The sequence below is a fragment of the Aptenodytes forsteri genome, unplaced genomic scaffold (assembly GCF_000699145.1).
Source record: "Aptenodytes forsteri isolate BGI_AS27 unplaced genomic scaffold, ASM69914v1 Scaffold2, whole genome shotgun sequence".
Lineage (NCBI taxonomy): Eukaryota > Metazoa > Chordata > Aves > Sphenisciformes > Spheniscidae > Aptenodytes > Aptenodytes forsteri.
Genome location: NW_008795695.1, coordinates 18,820,970 through 18,841,619, shown reverse-complemented (window position 1 = coordinate 18,841,619; position 20,650 = coordinate 18,820,970). Strand labels below are relative to the sequence as shown.

The following is a 20,650-nucleotide window of genomic DNA, read 5'->3' as shown; positions in this document are numbered from 1 at the left end:
ATAAATGAACTTCAGAGAATGGGGCACATCCCATCATATTATAACGTAGTTCAAAAACTTTTTTTAATAGGATCATTAAAATTGAACATAACTTCACTTGCTGTCTTTCCATTAATTGTAAAATTTAACCTCGGCTTATATATTCACAGTAACTTCACTAAACTTATCGTTTACTTTTCTCCTGCTGCCATGTGCTCAATATAATCAGTCCCACTGCCAGAAAGTACATGCTTTTTTCAGAGGTACCAAGATGAGAGTCAAGTAGACTAGGATGCTTTTTAAAAATTTGCAAATAAGCCAAATAGCCAGGAGATAATTACATTTCATTAAAGTGATTTTTTATTCCTAAATGTGTCATTCTTTCCCCTAATCACTAACAGTATTATTGCAAATGATCCAACCATATAGGCAAGACAAAATATATCATAAGTCATAATGTCTACCTGTCAAAATATAAGATGTATCCATTTTTTTTAATTAGGGAGATTGGATTAAGAATAAAAGTTTCATTCAAAGATTGTGTTCTGAAAATGCACTGAAAAGGTTACCCTAAGGGTCGTATCTGAAAACATCATGTCTTTAAAATGCATAAAGTCTGTTGAGAGCTGACTAGAAACCAATCAACTGAAAAGAAACAAACATAAACCTGGTAAAAGCATTCAATATTATCACTAGATTAGTTCTCTAATTTCCCAAGGCAAACAGGACTATGACTTCCACCAAGCAATATCCATTCTTGTCAGTGCTGCCCTCCCTCTTCTCCTGATTTTTAAATTCATCCCACTTATACTTTTAGATTTATCAAATGAAAATGTGACAAGGAGGCTATTTGGTCTTAAAAATAACTTATCTGGGGAAATGAGGGTACAGCAATGTTCCTACCTGCTCCTTTTCACTGCAGCATGCTTACAATTTAATCTCAGTCCAGACTGATGTTCCAGTATCAAAATAATGTTAGTATTTATTAAGTAATCCTAACTTTGCTAATTTTAAATTCTTAATGTTCTTTGTTTCTAAAAACTCACATTGACAGAAATGTTTTTTTAACCAAACATTGCATTTACCTTGACTGGTCTCCAAGGATTTCAGGAAATCTATTGGAGCCTGAGAGAACTCAAAATCTGTATACAATCTATTCTAATTTAAATTGTATTTGGGGCAGGGGGGAGGGGGAGAGAAGTAAATCAGCCCTAAATGCAGAATAAAGCTCTTTCTTACAGAATTTGAAGATTAGGAGATATATGACTAATGCAGAGGACCCATCACTGGTAGAGAAATATAGATCAGTTAGTAACCAAAGAGAAAACGAAGCAGCACATGCATCAGTACAATTGAAAGTACAGTCTACCTCTAGGAATAAAGAATGCAAACCTTGCTCACAGCCTTTAGGACTCTTATAATGGAAAAAAAAACACCCTATTCTGAAAAAGATCTGAAAGCAAGAGAATAGTGGACAGAGGAAAGTGGTAAAGAAGCAGTTATGCCTGGAGTTTTCACTGTGACACAGACAAAGGAGTTAACAAAATCCTTTGAAGGCATATAAAGAAATGGGGAGGTTATGCGTCCTCTGTGTTTTGCTCAAATATAGCTGTCACTGAAATTCTGCACCTACAGTACAAGAAAGATGCTGTAAAAGATGGACAAAGTCAGGAACGCCAAGTCATCTGCAAAATCATTAGGTTTAGTCATACACTAAACAGTATTGAAAAATGTTCATTTCTTTATGAATTTAATTAAAGTGACTATGAATACATGAAAAAACATGGAAAACTTTAATTCTAGTATTTCCTGTAGCTTTTAAAAACAAACTGGAATTCTATCATGGAAAAGCATGGTAACCTAGACGTAGTGTCAGCAACATTTCAAATAGAAATGAAGTACAAATATCCATTAAAAACTATTAGCTTTCAGTTTAATAACAAATATTTATTTATTAATATGAAATATTCAACATATTCCATGGAACTGCCTTTTTCATAAATTTTGGGCATTCTGGAGAAACAAAAAAGATACAATAAACGTACTCCTTTTTATATGATTCACTTTTATACTAAAATGATTATCGACACATTTACACTTTTATTCCTCTAACTTTCTTAAAGCTTACAGTAGACCACCATAAAGTCCCTTTTTTATTACTCGTCCATCATAAAAGAAACTACAATAGTAATTTTAACAGATCCAGAGTTTTGACATAAAAAACCTCAATAACACAACAAGCTCTTGGCTATACATTACACTACCTCTATTTGATATTTGCTAATTAATAATTTAGGATTTTCAAACTGTCAAAGTTGCTATGCTCCAAAAGCATGATTTCCTCTAGCAAAAACATCAGGTCACCAGAATTAACTGTTGGATTGCTTTTCTATTATTATTTTTAAAGCAAAATAGGTACCATTTGGGTCATTACATTTCTTTCCTTTTTAAAACAGACACACACATGAATACAAAGGTGATAAGTTTATCAGCCTAATTTCTTTGACTTGATATTTTGGCAAAGTCTTTGTATTATTCAAACTTACAAAATCACTCCTGTTGTCATCTTGCAGAGCATTCAGACACAAAAGCACTCTCACATAGCTTCCCTTGCTTACGGCAGGGTGGGAGAAGGGTTTTGGGAATCATCAGTCTTGTGTAACAGGAGCCATTGCTGAAGGCATTACAGTCACAAAAGAGGTAATGAAATAGGGTGGTGATAGTAAATTTAGAAAGTACCAGAGCAGGCTTTATTTGAGGCAGCTAAGGGTTGCAGCAGTATCACAAGGTACCTTCCTAGGTCCATGAATTGCTCTGCATCTCTAAATGCTGTAACACTCAGTAGTAATGTAAGGGCTAACAAAAGACTCAAAAGAAAAGATGTCAGTCACCATAAATGAGATTGGTGTGTCTGCCAAAAATCAAAACAGTACATAAATAATACATCCTATGGGTCCAGTATGCTAGAGTACCTAGTTTAATTGAAGTATATAGTTTTGACAATATTCTAATATGATTAAGATAAGTCACAAAATCTTTAAAACTAATCACAATCAGTATTTTCAGTCTACTCCTAAACTGTTTGTTCTGTATTGATCACAAATGCAATATTTGCAACCAGTATGATTCTAGCTCTGAGCTCTTGAGAGAAAGCCCAGCTAAAACTAAGGCCCGGCTGCAGCAGGCAATGTGCAATTACAGACAAACACTCCTTGCCCTGAAGCCTTTATAATCTAATAGAAAACACAACAGTACTTGGTGTTATCGGAGCAGTTCCTGAGATCTACTCTACTCTTACACAAGAGCTACCAAATACTCATTCATTCAGAACAGGTTTTAATGTGTACTAAGGATTCTGGTAGATTACTTAAAGACAAAAAGCTCTTGAATGGTTTAGCTGAATTTAGAAAGAATCTTGCTCTCTGGAAAGTTAGGTCTACTAAATCAGATTGCTTTTTTTTTTTTTTAAAGTTTACTCCAGAAAGGATTTTGCCTTTGAAGGCACAAGCAAGTCTCTCACGCTGTTTTCAGGCTCAGATACACTTATAACAAAATACCCCTAGTTGTGTTTTTTCTTAAAGGCATCAATTTACTAAAATACCAGTACTAAAAACATCACATAAACACTTATTAGCAAACGCATCCATGAAACCCAATGATTTACATACAATGTACAGAACAGATCTTTTCCGTTTCAGCTATTAAGAACAACTGTTAAAGGAAAAATGGGTTGTGCAAACGATTTCAGATAGCTGTCACGCTTACTGCAAAGGTACAGAAAGAAATTTTTTGTGATCAGAATTTGTAGTTTATCTTAGTCTCCAGAAATAAACTGTGATGTAATGGCTCCACAAAGGCTGGACAAATGGAACAATATTTCGTTTTCATTCAAGACATCTGTAAGGGCTGAACTGTGGGACACAGGATGAGCTTCATAATGAGAGATAAATAGCCAGATATTTTAGCAAAAAAGCAGTAGCTGGCATTAATATGTTCTTAGAGTCTAGGCACTAAGAGGGGACAGAGAAACACCTTGTCTTGCTGTGGAAGGCAACAGAACATAGTTATCCGGTGCCAACAAATCATGAAAAAAAAAAACCAAACCAATCACCTAACTTATATTAAAGAATCGGCATCAATTTCCAGCTTTCAGTAAAATAAAACTTGTATGAACTGTCTTGCATAACAGGTGAATAATAGTTCCCATTTCCACCACACTAATGGGAAATTAACATTCAGAGAGCCCTCTGCTCATCTTAGAACCCTGCAATTCAGAAACATTCTTATTACGTAACCAAATTGGTTTCTGAGTATTTTAATTTCACTTCTAATATCACCCCAATAGCAGAACCTTGTCCAGTTTCAGTACATCTCCTCTATGCTACATTTCCACAAAAATGACAAATAATAACTGATTTTGACTGTCCACTTTTGAAGCGATATGGTGAGACACCTCATAATACTGTGAAATTGGCAGATATTTGCCATCCTAATATATTAATTGTGCATTGGAAAAGCTGCTCAAAATATGTTCTCTTTCATTTCTTCTTTCTCTTCTCCTAGCATTTTTTGACAAGTGTCCTTTTCTCCTAGCATTTTTTGACAGAAGTGTCCTTTATAGATTAACATACTGTAAGGGTTTGCTGCCTTCATTAAAAAACAAAACAAAACTCAAGAAACTGTTCTGAAATCAGCAAAATTCTGAGATATGTACATCTCAAATTTAATATAGTCAGATGATGAGTATAACAGTCTATTATATTCTTGTTCCAATCGATGCATAAACTGGAATTTGCCACACTCCACAATTCATTACACATCCTTAAATCATTCAATAAAAATTGAAGCTTTTAAGTAGTCTGTGTGGCAAAAGAACATATTTATTTCTCCTTTTAATCAAAATCAAGGCAGAATTATTATTTGAATTTAGAAGATATTTAGCAAATGCAAAATACTTAGACGTATAAAATAAAAGATTGTTTTCTATAGTGGTCACTTCCATTGTGTGAAAAGTCAAGCAGATTAAAAAAATTGTGTAGTTTTTTAGTTTAAATAGGTTTTTTTCATCCATTGCAAGCTTAGATTTTGAGTGAGAAGCTACAGCATATCTGTATTGTGTTCATTTTTTAGAAGATTAACGAGGTAATATAATATTTGCTGCCTGTAGAAGTATAACGAAAAAAAAGATTGAAATCAAACAGTGCCTACTATAAATACCTAACGTGTACTGAAATTCTGCCATAAGCTTTACTGAAATAATATGACTTTTTGTCTTTTTTGGTTTTTAGTTTTAGAAAGAAAATTAATTGATACACTATTGCAAGCCAGCATGATGCTAACAACAAAAAGTGAGAACAAATTTCTTCAGGGAGCTCTAAACAGGACAAAAAGAAAGAAGTAGCCTCCATCTAAAATGTTTTCTGACAAGTAATTGTTGGTAATGAAGTATCTGATCAAAACAAGTATTTAACAAAACAAGTCAAATAGTTTTAAAGTTTAATAGTTTTAAAGAAAATACTTTTTGGAAAATAATCCAGTTTTCAGTCTGGTTTTTTTAAGTTTATATGATTGAGGTCTCTGATTATCTGTTGTTCTATCTTCCCCCCTAACCTTCCCCCATAGTTTTAAATTTTCTGACTAATTTTAAACAAATTTGACAGAAGATTAGAATTATAAAAAGTAATGACATTTTATAATTTATTTTAAAAAAAAGGCAACCAGATAAAGAAAACCAGATACTATTGGTCACTAACAGGGGAACAGGTATAGTGTGTAGACCTTAGTAAACAGCTGAGAATTCACACAAAAAAGAAACACCTTATAAAGCCCCCCATGGTGGAAAACATTTCAACTGAAACTTACAGATAACTACAAAACACAAAACCCTAGGAATTCTAGCTTCAGTACTTCTGGTGTTCACCGAACACTGGAAATACAATTCATTTAAATATTTTTTTGTTCTCTTCTACTACATGCAGTGAATCATTCAGTGAATTTTATCTCTGTACTGTGGCAAAAAGTCTAGTCCAATTACGAAAATATATTTCATCATGAATACATTACTTTGTAATACATTCTGGCTAGCATCAGTGCTGGTTCACTAGTACTAGTAATCCCTGAATATTCAAAACTTGATGAAATATGCATTCAAGGGAGGAAGGAGCACACCTGAAGTAAATTCATTCTTAAATATTTTCAGGTTCTTATGTTTTCATGACTGCTTATCTTTTCTTTAAAAAAAACCCAAACAACTAAATAAAATTTACCAATAAAATATTAATTCAATTTTTTCTGGAGAAGTTAACACATCCAATGCTGTCACAGTTCACTTTCAAATATTCTGGGTATCTCAGAAAGGTCAGGTGACCTTTGCCCTAGAAGTGCCTATTTTTCTTGTCTACAAACGAAGATCAGGATTACAAGCTCAAATACAGATGCCTACTCTGGACCTGTTTTGGCGAGATGGATCTCACATCCAAATATTAAGTAGGAAAGAAATATGTTGGAAGTTTGCTATAGGGAAGAAGTCAATATTTTATTTAAAAAACTCAAGCATCTTATGACTATTTCCACGCCTGCTACTTTCTGTCTCTCTATATAACACAACACCTTGGAGAAAGAAATTAACTGACAAGTTTATCTGAAATGAACAATAAATAGTAAAACAGTCTAGCCAAAACCTCCATTCTTCAATATCCACCCATCACTGGTCAAACTCATACCCAATTCCCTTGACTCCTCTCCTTATATTAACAAACAAACAAACAAACAAACACCTCCACAAAGATGCATATAAAGGTTGTCAGTAAAAAGGAACTCACTGTAAAACACCTAAGTGCAAAAGACAAAAGACAGTTCATCACAACCTGACAAAAATTGACTTCCAAAATTAGGATAAGTAAATTTAGCTAAAGTATTTTTTAGGCAGTTTAAGGGCAGATGCTGATCCTTTGCTGTCTGCTCTGCATAAACATTAAGGTTTTCATAATGCAGGTTTTTATAATGCAGTGGTTTTTGGTTTTGTTTTTTTTTTAAAACAGTTCACTTTTTAAAGCAACATGACATGAACCTGCTTTACTTTATGGCTTTAGGCTAAAATAAGATGGTAATGAAAAGCTCTATGTGATGGATAGAGTTTGCAAAATCCATTGGGATGAAAGGTTCTAAATAAGATTAATAAAGCTATCCATGAAAGGGGCCACAGCAAGACCTATTTGTACTAATTTATATAACTAATATGTATAGAAAGTTATTCCCCAACAGCCTTACCTTTCCCTGATTGTTTTATGTAAGCATTTTTAATGGCTAATTATTCACATCAAAAGACCTAGAAAGACTCCCAGGCTGACTGGTCATTAAGTGACACAGTTCAAGTCTCATAAGTTTGTCTTATCTTCACATCTATGCGTCAAAACCCACAGATTTAATCATATGCCATAGTGATCTCTGATGCAATATGAGACATATTTTTGAAAGACTTATGGAAGCAAACCAGATAAATGTTTTGTTAAGCAATAGAACCACTATCATCCTCCTTCAAAGTAGTGATTCATTTAGTCACTCATTTCCCAAAACTTCCAAGACAAGGTGAGATTAACTACTCTATTTATACCATGGCAAAAGCATTAATAAATTTGCTGAATCTGAAATATATTAACTGTACATGTCACTGATTATAAATGTCCAGATTAGCCGTGAAAGTAGGACAAATTGATTAGGATGAAAAAATTGCATCCTCCATTTCCTTTTTTTATACACACAAAAAAATGCTTGTGAAATGGGTATAAAGCTCAGTCTCTTCCCCAGATCCTCATGTGCTAGTACTCTATAACCACTTGAACTGGTGAGGATGAATCACCCAAACAGTGAGGCAGTTACAGTCAGGTACCAGTAAGTTTGACTGATCCAGTCCAAGAACATTGTTTTCTTCAAGACAGAGAAAAAAACATGTTTATTCATTCTTGTCATGCATAAAAAATACGTCACTATGCATCTACATGTGCTAATAGTTATTTCAAAAAGTTTCATAATGAAATGTTTAAAAAATGCATCCTAATTAATTACTTACAAGGTTTAATTTGGTTATCTGAATAAACAATGCCAGGATTTACAATAAAACCTAAAGATAATCTATGAATTGTCATCTAATGGTGCAAGAGTAGGCAGAACCATACAAGCAACTTTAAATTTATTATTTCTCATAGCCTTCAGACATTTTAATGTCCCACTACCAGTAGCAACAAATTCATTAAAAACTTTTAATAGATACAGTAAATTAGGAATGAAAAATAATGTAGAATGTGCAGTAGAGAAGAATTAAATAACTATTATAATTATGAAATAATACTTCTTATAACTTGACATGACAAGAAAATGTTTTTACTACAAATTCAGTATAAATTATTTTGATATTTCATCACTGCCATTAGTAGTAGCAACAACGGTGAGGAATCTTTTAACAGTAAAAGAAAGTTTTTAGGAATTTTATATGTCCAGAAATGTATTACTTATAAAGATTACAGTATTATTTAATATTTTGCTTGGCATAAGAAAGAAGCAGTAAATATTTCACTAGGAATTGTGATGTCCTCCCCTTGTTAACTGAAAACGAAGTCTTTCCATTGCTATAGCACTTCAGTCAAGAAAGGCCCATGAATTTGTTTTTAAGATGACCTTAAATCAGAAAAAGAAGTGTTTTGCTCACTTAGGGCCCAGGTGTCTGATGCAGAGCTCACGTATATTATTTGAAACATTTCTACTGAGACCTTAGAAACTATGGACAAAAACCCGAACTCCATGGGATATTGCTGAGTCTAGGTTTTCTTTCGTAGGGGCAGTAGCATGCTGTACTCAGAGGTGTTTGATAAGAGGGTGATATTCAGTAAAAAGAAAACCAGTAAGTTTCTCTGAATAAATGATCCAGTCAATATGCAAGTAAGAACTGATGGCATTCATGTAGGCTGGCTATCAAGTTTAGAACATTTTAGTGATTAGTTCAGAACATTTAGTCAAAGTACCATTGTTATGGGGGGAATAGGGTTTTCCAAGAAAAAAAAAAAAAAAAAAAAAATACTGTAGAATCTGTTTTCAACATAATAGCAAGTATTGTGTGCTTTTGTTATTAATAAAATATTAGCCAATGATACATTTCTGCCAGATATATATCCTTCCAGATATATCCTTGCAATATGAAGGACATTGTAGTATGTACCATGATCATGCTAATTAAGGATTCCTCTATAACAATGCTAAATTGATTTCTCATTGATTCCACATTCTATATTTTCTCTCTCTTGTAGAATCATTAAGCAATCATAGACATCTCCTTGACCAGAAAGAATATTTTGCTACATTTCTACTATTTCTCTGAAAATATTTCATAACCAAAAAACACAGTCAAAATTGAATGAGATGGAACAGAGTTGATCCGAATGGAACAAAATTGAACCATTTGAAAACAAATGGAATCCAAACTGGAACAAGAAAAATCAGAGATTATTGGCATAACCTTTATCACTCAGTAAAGCAGGAAATAAATCTAAAATACAAAATCTAAAATATGAAAGCCACAATTATTATATAAAAAAATGTATTTTTACAAGTTTTATATTTGGGGAAAAACAGAGTAAGCTATCCACCCACTTACCACTGTGTTTTCATTGTATGAGAATATGTGGCCTCAAGCACTGAAATACCCTTTCCTCCCATATCCTCTGATTCCATTTGTGCTGTATTCCAGAAAGAACCATTGAAATTTAGTGGTTATTAAATCATCAATATCCATATAATCCAATTTAGATATAAAAGAGAGAAATTATTAGCATGACCATGATTTTCAGCACTGAAGCCTTGAATCTCTATATCTTTTTATTTTAAACATCTACAAGACAAAAATGTGACGTTCCTGACATTATAGTGCAGTAGAAGGCAGGTCTAGAGAAGGCATGAGTGATTCACAAGCCTTTTGCAGGCTTGGATAAGTACTCTAAAATGTAAATGCTGGGCAATTCAATGTATGAACAATTTAAGAGAGATCTGTAACTTACAAGCAATTTCTATATCCACAGTATCCTTAGAAGGCTGAGTATAATTAATAAGGCCACCACCCAATAATTGCAAAATCTTACTTATTATTTAAGGTCCTGTGTGACCTTAAAAAATAAACATAATATCCTTGATATTTAGGCCTGTAAATGAAAGTAAATACTTGAGAAATTAATAATTATATAATAGCAATATCTTTGAAACAATGAAATTACAGAAAATAAAGTCCAGCCCTTGCCTGTTTAGTGGGAAGTACCCATCACTGACCAGTCACAATAGATGAACATCATGAACACAAAGAAATCATTTCAAAATTCAGACCCAGAACTTAATTATTTTACTATTAAAAAAAATGCACCACCTAAAATAATAAAATAAAGTTAAACTTGCAACCCAAAAGTGGATACTAAATATAGACTGCTGAGAATTCTTAATATGAGTGTAAAGAACAAATATTCTGATGTTCTATATTTTTAAAATAAGAATACTATTTTTAAATTCTCAGGTAATGATTCAGGAATGTAACTTGACAGTCTAGTTCTGAAACCACTGAAGAATTCGTCTTTTTGTAGCTGTCTTTTTTAGCACAATACTAATTCTTGTTTTCTTCTTTGCTGCATATTAACCTGGCATTAATTTCCAGTACAACCTGTACTGGAAACATCTTTACATACAAAATGGAATGTAGATTGGGGCTGCAAGGCAGACCACAAGAAAAAAAATGAAATAACAAATTTTAGATAGATGATTGCAAATGATATTCTAACATTCAGCCATGGTAAGATCCAACCATAAAATACAGCACCTGAGCTATCTTGGTGATGGTATGGATGGTGTGCTATTTTGAGAACTCATGTTCCAGAAAGAGGAATAGGCACAGGAAATGAGTGAAGTTGTCTAGCTATCATATGAAAGCAGATTAGAAAACTGCAGCTTTAGTTTACCAAAGGAGATCCAATAGGGAAAATGACTGCAGCCTACAAGAACAGAAGGGGATAAACATCAGGGAGTAGATGAAACTGAACTACAACTCAGTCTTGGCACAAAAATAAATGAACTAAGTGCAAATGCAGTAAGTTGAAGAAGTTAAAGTCGCCAAGCATTAAGGAGTGGAGACAGAAAAACCTTTCAGTCAGAATAATGAGAGCAAAAGAAATCTGTAACTACTTTCAAGACAGAGTTCAGTATGTTTCAAAGGGTTTAGATGATGTGCTATCTGCAAAACATCCTTTTAAATCCTGTCTCCTAATCATAAAAGAAGTCAATTACAATTTCTTAAAAACTGAAATGTGATATTTCTTTTCAACACCACAAGTTCTGCTCTCAAAAAGTCTTAGTGAAAAATTCACAATAAGAGTATTTAAGTATTCATGACCCAAAATGAAACAACTCTATTATTAGGTTTCATTCACATTATATATAATGCATAAATGTTGTTTAATATCATGCCATTGTGCAGGAAAAAGGAACACACTTCCCCAAATACACCGAAAAGAATGTAATTACCTCTTAACCTATATTAACATAATCACCTAATCATACTGTTGACTGTTTCATTTTACATTAACATTTGACTTCATGTATTTACTGAATGTTAATGAACACATTAATCTTTACTTTTCCAGAGTAGTCCTACCCAGAAATAGTATTACACATCTGAATGTTTCGTATAATTTTTTTCTAAAAGAGTTCCTTGTTGAATACAAGACTATTCACTTGCTTGTGGAAGCATTTTCAAACAAATCCTGTTAATTCTGAATATGGTTCACTAAGCAGCATGATCTCGTTAATAAAACAAGTTGCTAATCTAGTAAATCAAAATGCTCAGCTGTTTTAACTGTTTACCTAATGGAAATTCTAATGATCTCTTCTGTCAGCCTCACAGAAGCCTAATACTTTTCAAACAAGACCCAGCAAAATAAAGAAGGAACCAAGGAGGAGAATGGGGACAATGCAACTTCAGACTAAACATTCTTTCACAAATAAATGTTAACTAACATTGGGTCTACATTCTTGAGGTTAGTTGGAATATTTTCACATTATGTGAATTTTTGTTAGAAGGGTAGTTTTGTCTGTTGTACTGAACTAAATGAAATGTTTGAGAGACAAATTCATGAGTTCCTGGTATTCCTAACACAAGGGAAAAAGGAAGAAAGAAAAAGCTTGATGGACTGCGAAATGAAAATTTTGGTAGAAATCCATTCTGCAAACATGTTCAAAATGTTCTCATATATTGCATAAGAAAATAACAAATGGATAACAGATGAGAAGGAGGCTAGGTCAAAGGGAAATGTAAAACAGAAGCAATCTTGTTCTACACTGAAATCTAAGCTTCTACATAACAAGACATTATCTCAGGGTCTTTCAGTGTGATGTTCAATTCAGTATGAACTTCCTTCTCAATGACGACAAGAAAATAATGTTTCTAATCTGTTGGGTCTGTGAAATGTGCTACACACCCAGTGCATTTATAACATCTATGATACATCTTACCTTGGTCTGCGCACTATCAAAAATCAACCTCTTCTCAGAGAGCAAATCTATTGTTTTAGAAAGGGGTTAGAATAAAGGAGACAAACACGTTTTCCATGGATCCATTTTTTTTAAGTGCTCATTTGAAGCTGCTCAAGGATACCAGAATATTGCCAAGAAGGGTGATGGAGCAGAGGCAAAGGAAAGAAGAAAGGGTAAGGCTTTATGACACTGTATTACTATTCATCACATAGATACTCATGTCTTACTTTAGTATTTTATGTTTTTCAAAGAAATGCTTAAAACTGTGGCACAGAGAAAGGGAGACAAAATTTCAGTGGAAATACACATGAGCTCTGCTACCTTTTACATACACAATAAAGAGCATCTTTAATTCCTTGATGACATTCTATTTTGTCAGCCAGATCTTAGACTTCTTCAGTGTTCAAAGTGTTGATAGTCATTTGCAGAAAAATATTTACCTGCTATTTTAACTACTTCAGCTTAATGTACTACTTAACATTTATATCTTTTTTTTTTATACTTGCACTGCATGATTTGGTTTCCTTTTCAGTTCAGCAGTTTTACAGTCAAGAAATAGCAGCCTAAATCTTAAAAATGTGACTTTAAATATTAAAATTCAAAAGACATGATTTTTTTTTTTAACCGTAGGCCAAAAAGTAGATTAGTGTTGCATTCAAAACAAAACTGTACCTTTCATATTAGATAGACCTAACTTCTTTCAACCTGAAATCCAGTAATTCAATCCAGCAATTCAAATGTACAAATGCCGATTAGTTTAACGGAATTTTTTTCTTATGCACAGGTAGTAATTTATAACATGAATCCAGAGTTTAGTCAAGCCATCTTATTCAGCTGAACCTATCAACTTGCAAAATGTCAGTTTAGAATTAATTCTTCATACCCATTACCATTCCAATCATACAAGAGGGAAATGAAATAAACTACCAAGAAACTAGAGTTATTATTTTCCTTATGATGCTCGAAGAGCTTGCAAGATGAAAAGCGTACAAATTGGAACTGGATGTATAGGAACTAAGTGGCTATTCTGTCACACTGCATTTCACAAAAAGCATCCTCAAGGTTCTTTGATTAAAACATGAAACAGGCAAAATAAGCAATACTTGCAAGACATAGTTCATGGGATATCTCTTGTACAGCTCAATGGTTAATCACATTTCTTCCAAAAGATTTTAAAATTAAGTCTGATACTTCTGCTGGTCATAAGTCTCAAATGGAAATTTATGAGCACTTTAAATAAAGACCAAACAAATATGTAACTATGGAAGTACCACAATATACCATGTTATCCTATATTTTACTTCTTTTAAGAATGCATTTTAAAACAAACTAGTGAAAATTCTTAGTTAACAAGGACAACAGAAATATCTGACCAAAATTGCCACTGGCCACTCAACACTAGAAATCCTCCTTAAATGAACTGCAAAACTATAGAGTACCCAGACCTGCAAATTTCTAATCACTGCAGAAAAACAGGAAATGGATTAATCAAATCATACCTGGAGAAATTGGTTGGTTTTTGCATGACCCACGTCTCCAGCCTCTATCTGTGCTCTCGACAGCTTCTCTTCGGTTTCAGTTAGCCAATGATTAAAGCTCTTCATGTCACAATGAAATAGCCGCCACTTTTCCAAAGATTTGTCAAATCGTCTGCAAGTATAAATGGAGATGAAATAACTATCTATTGGTACTTTATTTATTGACTACAGAAAAAAAAAAGAAAATAATGTTGGATGTCTCAGGTCAAATTTGGTGTGATGTTGATGGCATCATGTATTAGCATTTCTAACAGTTATATCAAATGGAAACACGGTAGTACTTCTGAACAGTGAAATTATCATTAAGCATATGTGTCACAAATCGGTGTCTTATCAATTTTTTAATCCTTTGCAATGTTTCAAATTAATTCCATGGTCAAAACATGTTTTCAATTTACAGCTTTATTAACCCACACTAACTCACATCATAGATACAATACCCACAAGCCCCAGTGTAACTGGGTATACCCCTCTGTCAGATGCTAGATTCTATCATGAAGAAAACACCAGTGCTGATAAAAGGCTCCTAACACACCTTAGTAATTTGCTGTAGCTACCAACACTGCAAACAATCACTGCTGGCTAACATACTGGCTGTGTGTTGTGCCTATACAGTGATTTTTAGATCCCTTTTCAAAGGGAAAATAGCTTGAAAGATCTGTGATGCATCTGACCTACCATATCATAAGACAAAGGATGCAAAATCAGTAGACAGATTCTTAATTCCTTACTTCCCAACTTTAGTCCCATGATCCTATTGTGATTACAGGATTTTTTTTTTTGTAGAGATATGAATTGTAATATTATACGTAATACAGATGCAAAAGACTATTTTTTAAATGGAAAATTCTTAATGGAAGTGGCTACCCCAAAGGATCCCAGGCATATACTACAATTCTGCTCCAGTTTTACTGAGAGAAACTCATTTTCTCTGCCTCTCCAATGGATACAAATGTCAATTTATTATTATTGCAAAGAAAATGCAACTCTCTTCAAAGGAATTTCTACTTGTATTGTGTAAAGGCACCCTTTATTAAACCCTTTTTTCTATATATGTTTCACTTCAATTTCAGTATTTGATAAAGATAGTTATGCAAAAATAAAAATGCCTGAAATATGAGGATGATTGAAACAAAATTAAAATATTAAAAAACAGAATTTTGTACAATAAGCAAGATGAAAAATATTACTACCACATCTGCAAGTCTACAGTCCACTACATAAAAGACTGGGTAAGTAATTCTGGCACTTTGGGAAGGTCTAATCCGTCTTTGTCCAGAGTGACTGACTGATCTGGTTCAAGATCTGTTTGCCTTAGCGACTGCCAAGTACTAAAGGAATGGAATGAAGACAGAATTTGGGTGGTTTTTTTGCAGATGGCCTATGTCTTAAGGAATTCAGTTATCCTATGTTTTGGATTGGTGTCAAAATGTGATCACTAATCAGAGATTAGCTAGAATGTTTTGTTAGCAGATCATCATTAAACATGCTACTGTTTAGTTTAATAACCCTCCTTTATGGGATTACAATAGGTTTTAGGGTGTACTTAAAGGATAAAACCAAAGATGCTCAATTATTTTTCTAGGAAGTAATCTGGTTCTGTATGTACAAACTATACGTTTGTTTGAATGTTAAAGAGTTTAATTCACCAAATAAAATCATGTTACTATCAGAGAATACAGACCATCTCTTCTATTGTACTGATGATTTTTCATTTTTTATAAGAAAATATAAGTTTTTCTTCTCTTCTGTTGGTTATATATTCCCACCTTGGTTTTCACATTTTAAAATCTTTTAATACCATACAATATGAGTAGCACTATATCCATTCATAACCATCTACAGAAGGATATATACTTTTCCCTAGACCTCCTTTTCTGGTAGACAAAGAAGATTTATTTTGCTGAACGCACCCATACAAAGATGCAGTTTTCTTACTTCTAACATACTGCATATGGTAATCACTTTTGATTAATAATACTCAAAGTAGAGTTGGACCAGCAAGCAGTGAAACAGAGACTTTGTACTTATTCTGTTACATTAACTATAAGACAGGGAAAATATAAGGCATAGAAAACCCCCACAATCTATGAGAATTTTTTTGTTTTTAAAAAGTAGTTGAGATGAAAGTATTCACTGTACTGTTCTACTAGTTTGGTCATGAGATGCTGAAGGAAAACTAATAATTATTTAATTAACATTTTTAAAAACACATTTTAAAAGAACAGAGAAGACTTTTCGGAGTCTAAATTCTGCAGAGAACAGTAGTCCTCTAACTGTCTGTGAATCAACTCTTTTTGTTCCTCAAGCAGAACTTGATTCATGGGCCCCGAGGTTAATATCTGCTAAACACCAGAACCTTTATTTGATTTAAAAGATAATAGTTACTGCTTAGTCCTATGCAGTCCAAACATGCATTCCAAATGACTCTAATAAATGACAATGTGTTCAGTAAATTTCATTGGAAATGGACACAGACAAACTATCAGAATAGATCAGGTGATCTTTATTCTAGTGATTTTAATATGGCTGCATGTCTGATAAAGCCACGGCAAAGAAGGTGCCAGAGCTGAGCACTGATTGACCAAATGATCAGTTATGCCATTAATAGTGATGACAGATAAAGATGGAGAAAGATGCAGCCTGGGACAAAACAATACATCATAACATTCAGAATACAGAATCTTACTAGTTAAAACTAAAAAATATTTAAGAAAAAAAAAAGACTTAAAGATCAAAAAGTAGTTTATTGAAAGACTCCTCTAAGCCTTTATGGGCTGATAGCTTCCCACAGAAGCTGACATAAGCCTCTTTGCTCCCTATAAACTCAAGCTGTAGTAAGTTTTTAGTATACTGTGAAGCTGTTATTTAAATAACATTCTCACAGATTTTATTTTGGAACCCAGTATCAACCATCTAAGAACTTGTTAGAAAAAAACAAATACAAAATAATCAGTGCACAAAACCTGTGACTATTTAAGAATGAAAAATAGATACAGAGGTTTATAGTAATTTCTACACAGTAGCAGTTGGTGGAATTTTGCTGTTGAGGCATCAAAATGAGTACTACAAAACATCTTTCAAGAATAAGCACAGCTCATGCACTCAAAATATTTTTGTTGAATACATTAGGGAAAAGTATCATTTGAAAACACATTTTACAAAAAAAACGTTATGGTAATCAAACACCTCCTACACTGCTATAACATCTTATACCACTGTAATTTTCTTCTATGTTCTCTTCCTTTCATATAGGATAACCCTCTTGAGATGGCTAGGTATTTATTTCCGCCTTTGCCCTGTCAATTGTGTCCTTTGCATTTTTCTCTCTTTATCAAGCAATGCCAACTGGAGATACCAGTTTTCAAATCACTGGCTTGAATGTGGTCTACTTTTCATTGCTGTTATGAAACCTGACCACAATCACAGTAAAAATCTTATATATGTTTAAATTATGTTCAAAGAAATACATTTAGATTCCTAGTTAATGTTTATGACCGCTCTGCTTAGCTACAGATGAACACAGGAGTTCAAGATCTGCCATGTGTGTTGCATTCCTTAGCAATATTGTAAGCAAACAGACTATTGATCCGTTTAAAAATTATAGTCACTCACCTAACTTATTTATTAAAATGACTGTGATTATTTATCATACTTTATTTTTCAAAACAAGTCAAACCATAATTGAAAGGCACATTATAATATTTTTTTTACTACCTTACTCTGAATTACAAGGAAAAAATCTTATTTTACATTTAAAAAACCCCCTAGAAAATAAAAGTTAAAATCAATTTCTTTTGGTCCAGTGTGGTTTCTCATTTTGGACACTACATTAAAACAGCTTTCCTCCTGTTCCTCACGAAATGAAATTACTCTTCACAGCAGGAGGAAGTTTATCAGTAGCTTAAATGCAAAAATTCAGTGGGGGTTGATATTAGTATCACTGAATTTGCATTCCAGCACTTGCAAATTGAATCTTCCATCACTCTCCATTCTTCCTCTCTTTGCTTTGGCTAATAAGAATTGCAAGGAGAAGAAAAGAGAAAAGCTGCAGTGAGAAGACATGTATGTCTAAAACTTACAAGTTTAAATACTAATGCTTATTGTTCATGTCTTAAAAAAACTTGTAACTCTCAGCGTAATAAGTATAAACCAATATTAAGCATCAGTAAAAAACAGAGGACATTTATGGACAGGCAAATCCACTAAAATTCAATGGTCTTTCAGTGATTAACTATACTTAAATACTGTTACAATGATAAAAGCAAATGCAGTTGTTGCTGCAGTGGCAGGTGCATGTCCATTCGAAATGGGGAGTGAAAGGGGTTATCACTGTGCAGTTTCATGTTCACACTGTGTGTTATGGGACACCCCTCCTGGGTGTACCTAAGTGAGAGCTTCCCCTGCTAAATCTGTGTATTGCATCCTTTTACACACAGTACTACTTTAAATAGCTTTCTAAAATTTAAAAACAAAGAGGCTTTTGCTTGCTTGCTTGCTTGTTTGTTTTAGCATTTGCAATCCTGTTACCAGGTGGCAAGTTCAAAACCCACAAAAGGAGAAGGCTAATTAACCACAAACGTTGAGCAGCTAAGTTGCTGAAGTCTTGGCACAGCAGAATGGAGATGGTAAAAATTCGTAAGTGAAATCATAAAAGAGCAATGCTCTGAGGACTATGAAAACTCAGAAAGACTATGGCTGCCTCAGGAATCCCCAAGCACACAATTTGGAGGTTAGGAAAGTGTCATTACAGGCCTTGCGATTCATATACTCTTACCTAGGGATCCACCCTTGTTTGCTGTCAGAGATGAGTCACTGAGCTAAAAAAACCCAGTGTATCCATTCACCTGTATCTTCATCTACTTAATCCCTTTCCCTTTGACAGGCATAAGTGAAAATGGTGTGGATAGGAGGTGACTGTCTGATATTTGGGCAGTATTTCCTCCTTGATGTGTCCTCCTCTCCTGTTTTTCTTAGCATATGCTTGATAAGAAGATACAAACGGGCACCCCACACTGAGCTAAAAAAACCCAGTGTATCCATTCACCTGTATCTTCATCTACTTAATCCCTTTCCCTTTGACAGGCATAAGTGAAAATGGTGTGGATAGGAGGTGACTGTCTGATATTTGGGCAGTATTTCCTCCTTGATGTGTCCTCCTCTCCTGTTTTTCTTAGCATATGCTCGATAAGAAGATACAAACGGGCACCCTGAAGCCAAGCGTTAGGTTCCATTGGACTCCAGACTAGAATGTATGACTTGTATACATGGCAAAGGGCATAAGCATTGTACGTGAGCTCTGACACTTAGTAAGGTAGCCTTATTCCTCTAACTTGAGTATGTTAGAGTTGACAAGTGAAAAACAATTTATACACCAGCCTGATTTTGTTCTATATGCACTGACACTCCAGCAGGGAACATGTTAAGCAATGGCTTGAGGAAGTGATTTGCTGTTTTCTCATTAGCGCATAATGGATTTATTTTGCCTCCGGAAAGCAAGAAAGCAAAAAAGCAACCAAAGACAACTGCTGAGGTAATATGCAGGACAATTTACATGAAGCCATAAAAATATTGGTGCTTTCCTTCCTTCAAAGATTATCATTCTAGTAAACCTTTAGGCTTGACTTGCTATAAGCAAAATTTAATATTCCTTGGTAGTATTGTACATGATATTGCACAAAGATTTACAGATGTCAATTTGGATATGCTGTCAGTGGAACTCTATACAATGGGACTGAACTTGATGTTCCATGTCCCAAGGCCGCCATTTTTAAAAAGCCATGCAAAGGTGGAAGGAAAGACCTTTGAATACAGGAAAGTCACAAACATGAGATGGGGTGCAAAAGGTTATTGGTTTGTTGTTGTAAACCAAATCTTAATTTTGCATCTGTGATTCAATTAATTCCTCGATATTTTGATAACATTCCTTGATAAACTATGAAACCCACTTCTATGATACATTCCACTTTAGCAAAACTTCACAGCCAGTTAGCCCACATGAAAAAGAACACTATTAGTTACAAACTTCCCTAAAAGTCATGATTTATGTCATAGAAATTATTATTGTTAGAGACATACACTCTTATTCATCATCTTGGAAAAAGATTCAATAAACTTCATTTCTGTACTGTTGCTAAACAATGTACTGTAGGATTATGCTAATATTAACCTACAAATTATGCAGTTTTGTCAACTTGATTCAGCACAATTAGCACCTCGTAAAAATACACAAAACATCAAAGTAGTATAAATAATTATGTATTAGTATGTGAAAGCACTAACTTTAATACTTAAGGCCATTTTTACAGATAATAAAACAAGAAAACTCGTTTTTTTCAAGCAATGTCTCCATTTAAAGTGCTTAAAGAAACAGCTAACCCATTTTCAGAGGTTTTGATGTTTTCATTTTATTTCACAGAATTCATGTCTTTTGAGTGCTTAATTTATATTTAATTTACATATCCTCTCTGCATTTGCACTAGAAGTGATAATCTCATTTTAGACACTGCCACATATCTTGCTCCCAGGTTTTGCTGTAGGTCCATTCTGGGACAAGACCCAGCTGTATATATTCT

The 20,650-nt window shown here is 33.6% G+C and overlaps 1 protein-coding gene across 3 annotated transcripts in view; it reads right to left on the bottom strand.

Annotated features, from left to right (window-relative positions):
• The window catches only part of DMD (dystrophin), a 1,230,427-nt gene that overhangs the window by 648,150 nt on the left and 561,627 nt on the right, over positions 1-20,650 (bottom strand). For all 3 annotated transcript variants that reach the window (XM_009283051.2, XM_009283049.2, XM_009283050.2), the window contains one exon: positions 14,037-14,187. In XM_009283051.2, coding sequence (XP_009281326.1) covers positions 14,037-14,187 — 151 coding nt within the window. The remainder of the gene's footprint in view (positions 1-14,036; positions 14,188-20,650) is intronic.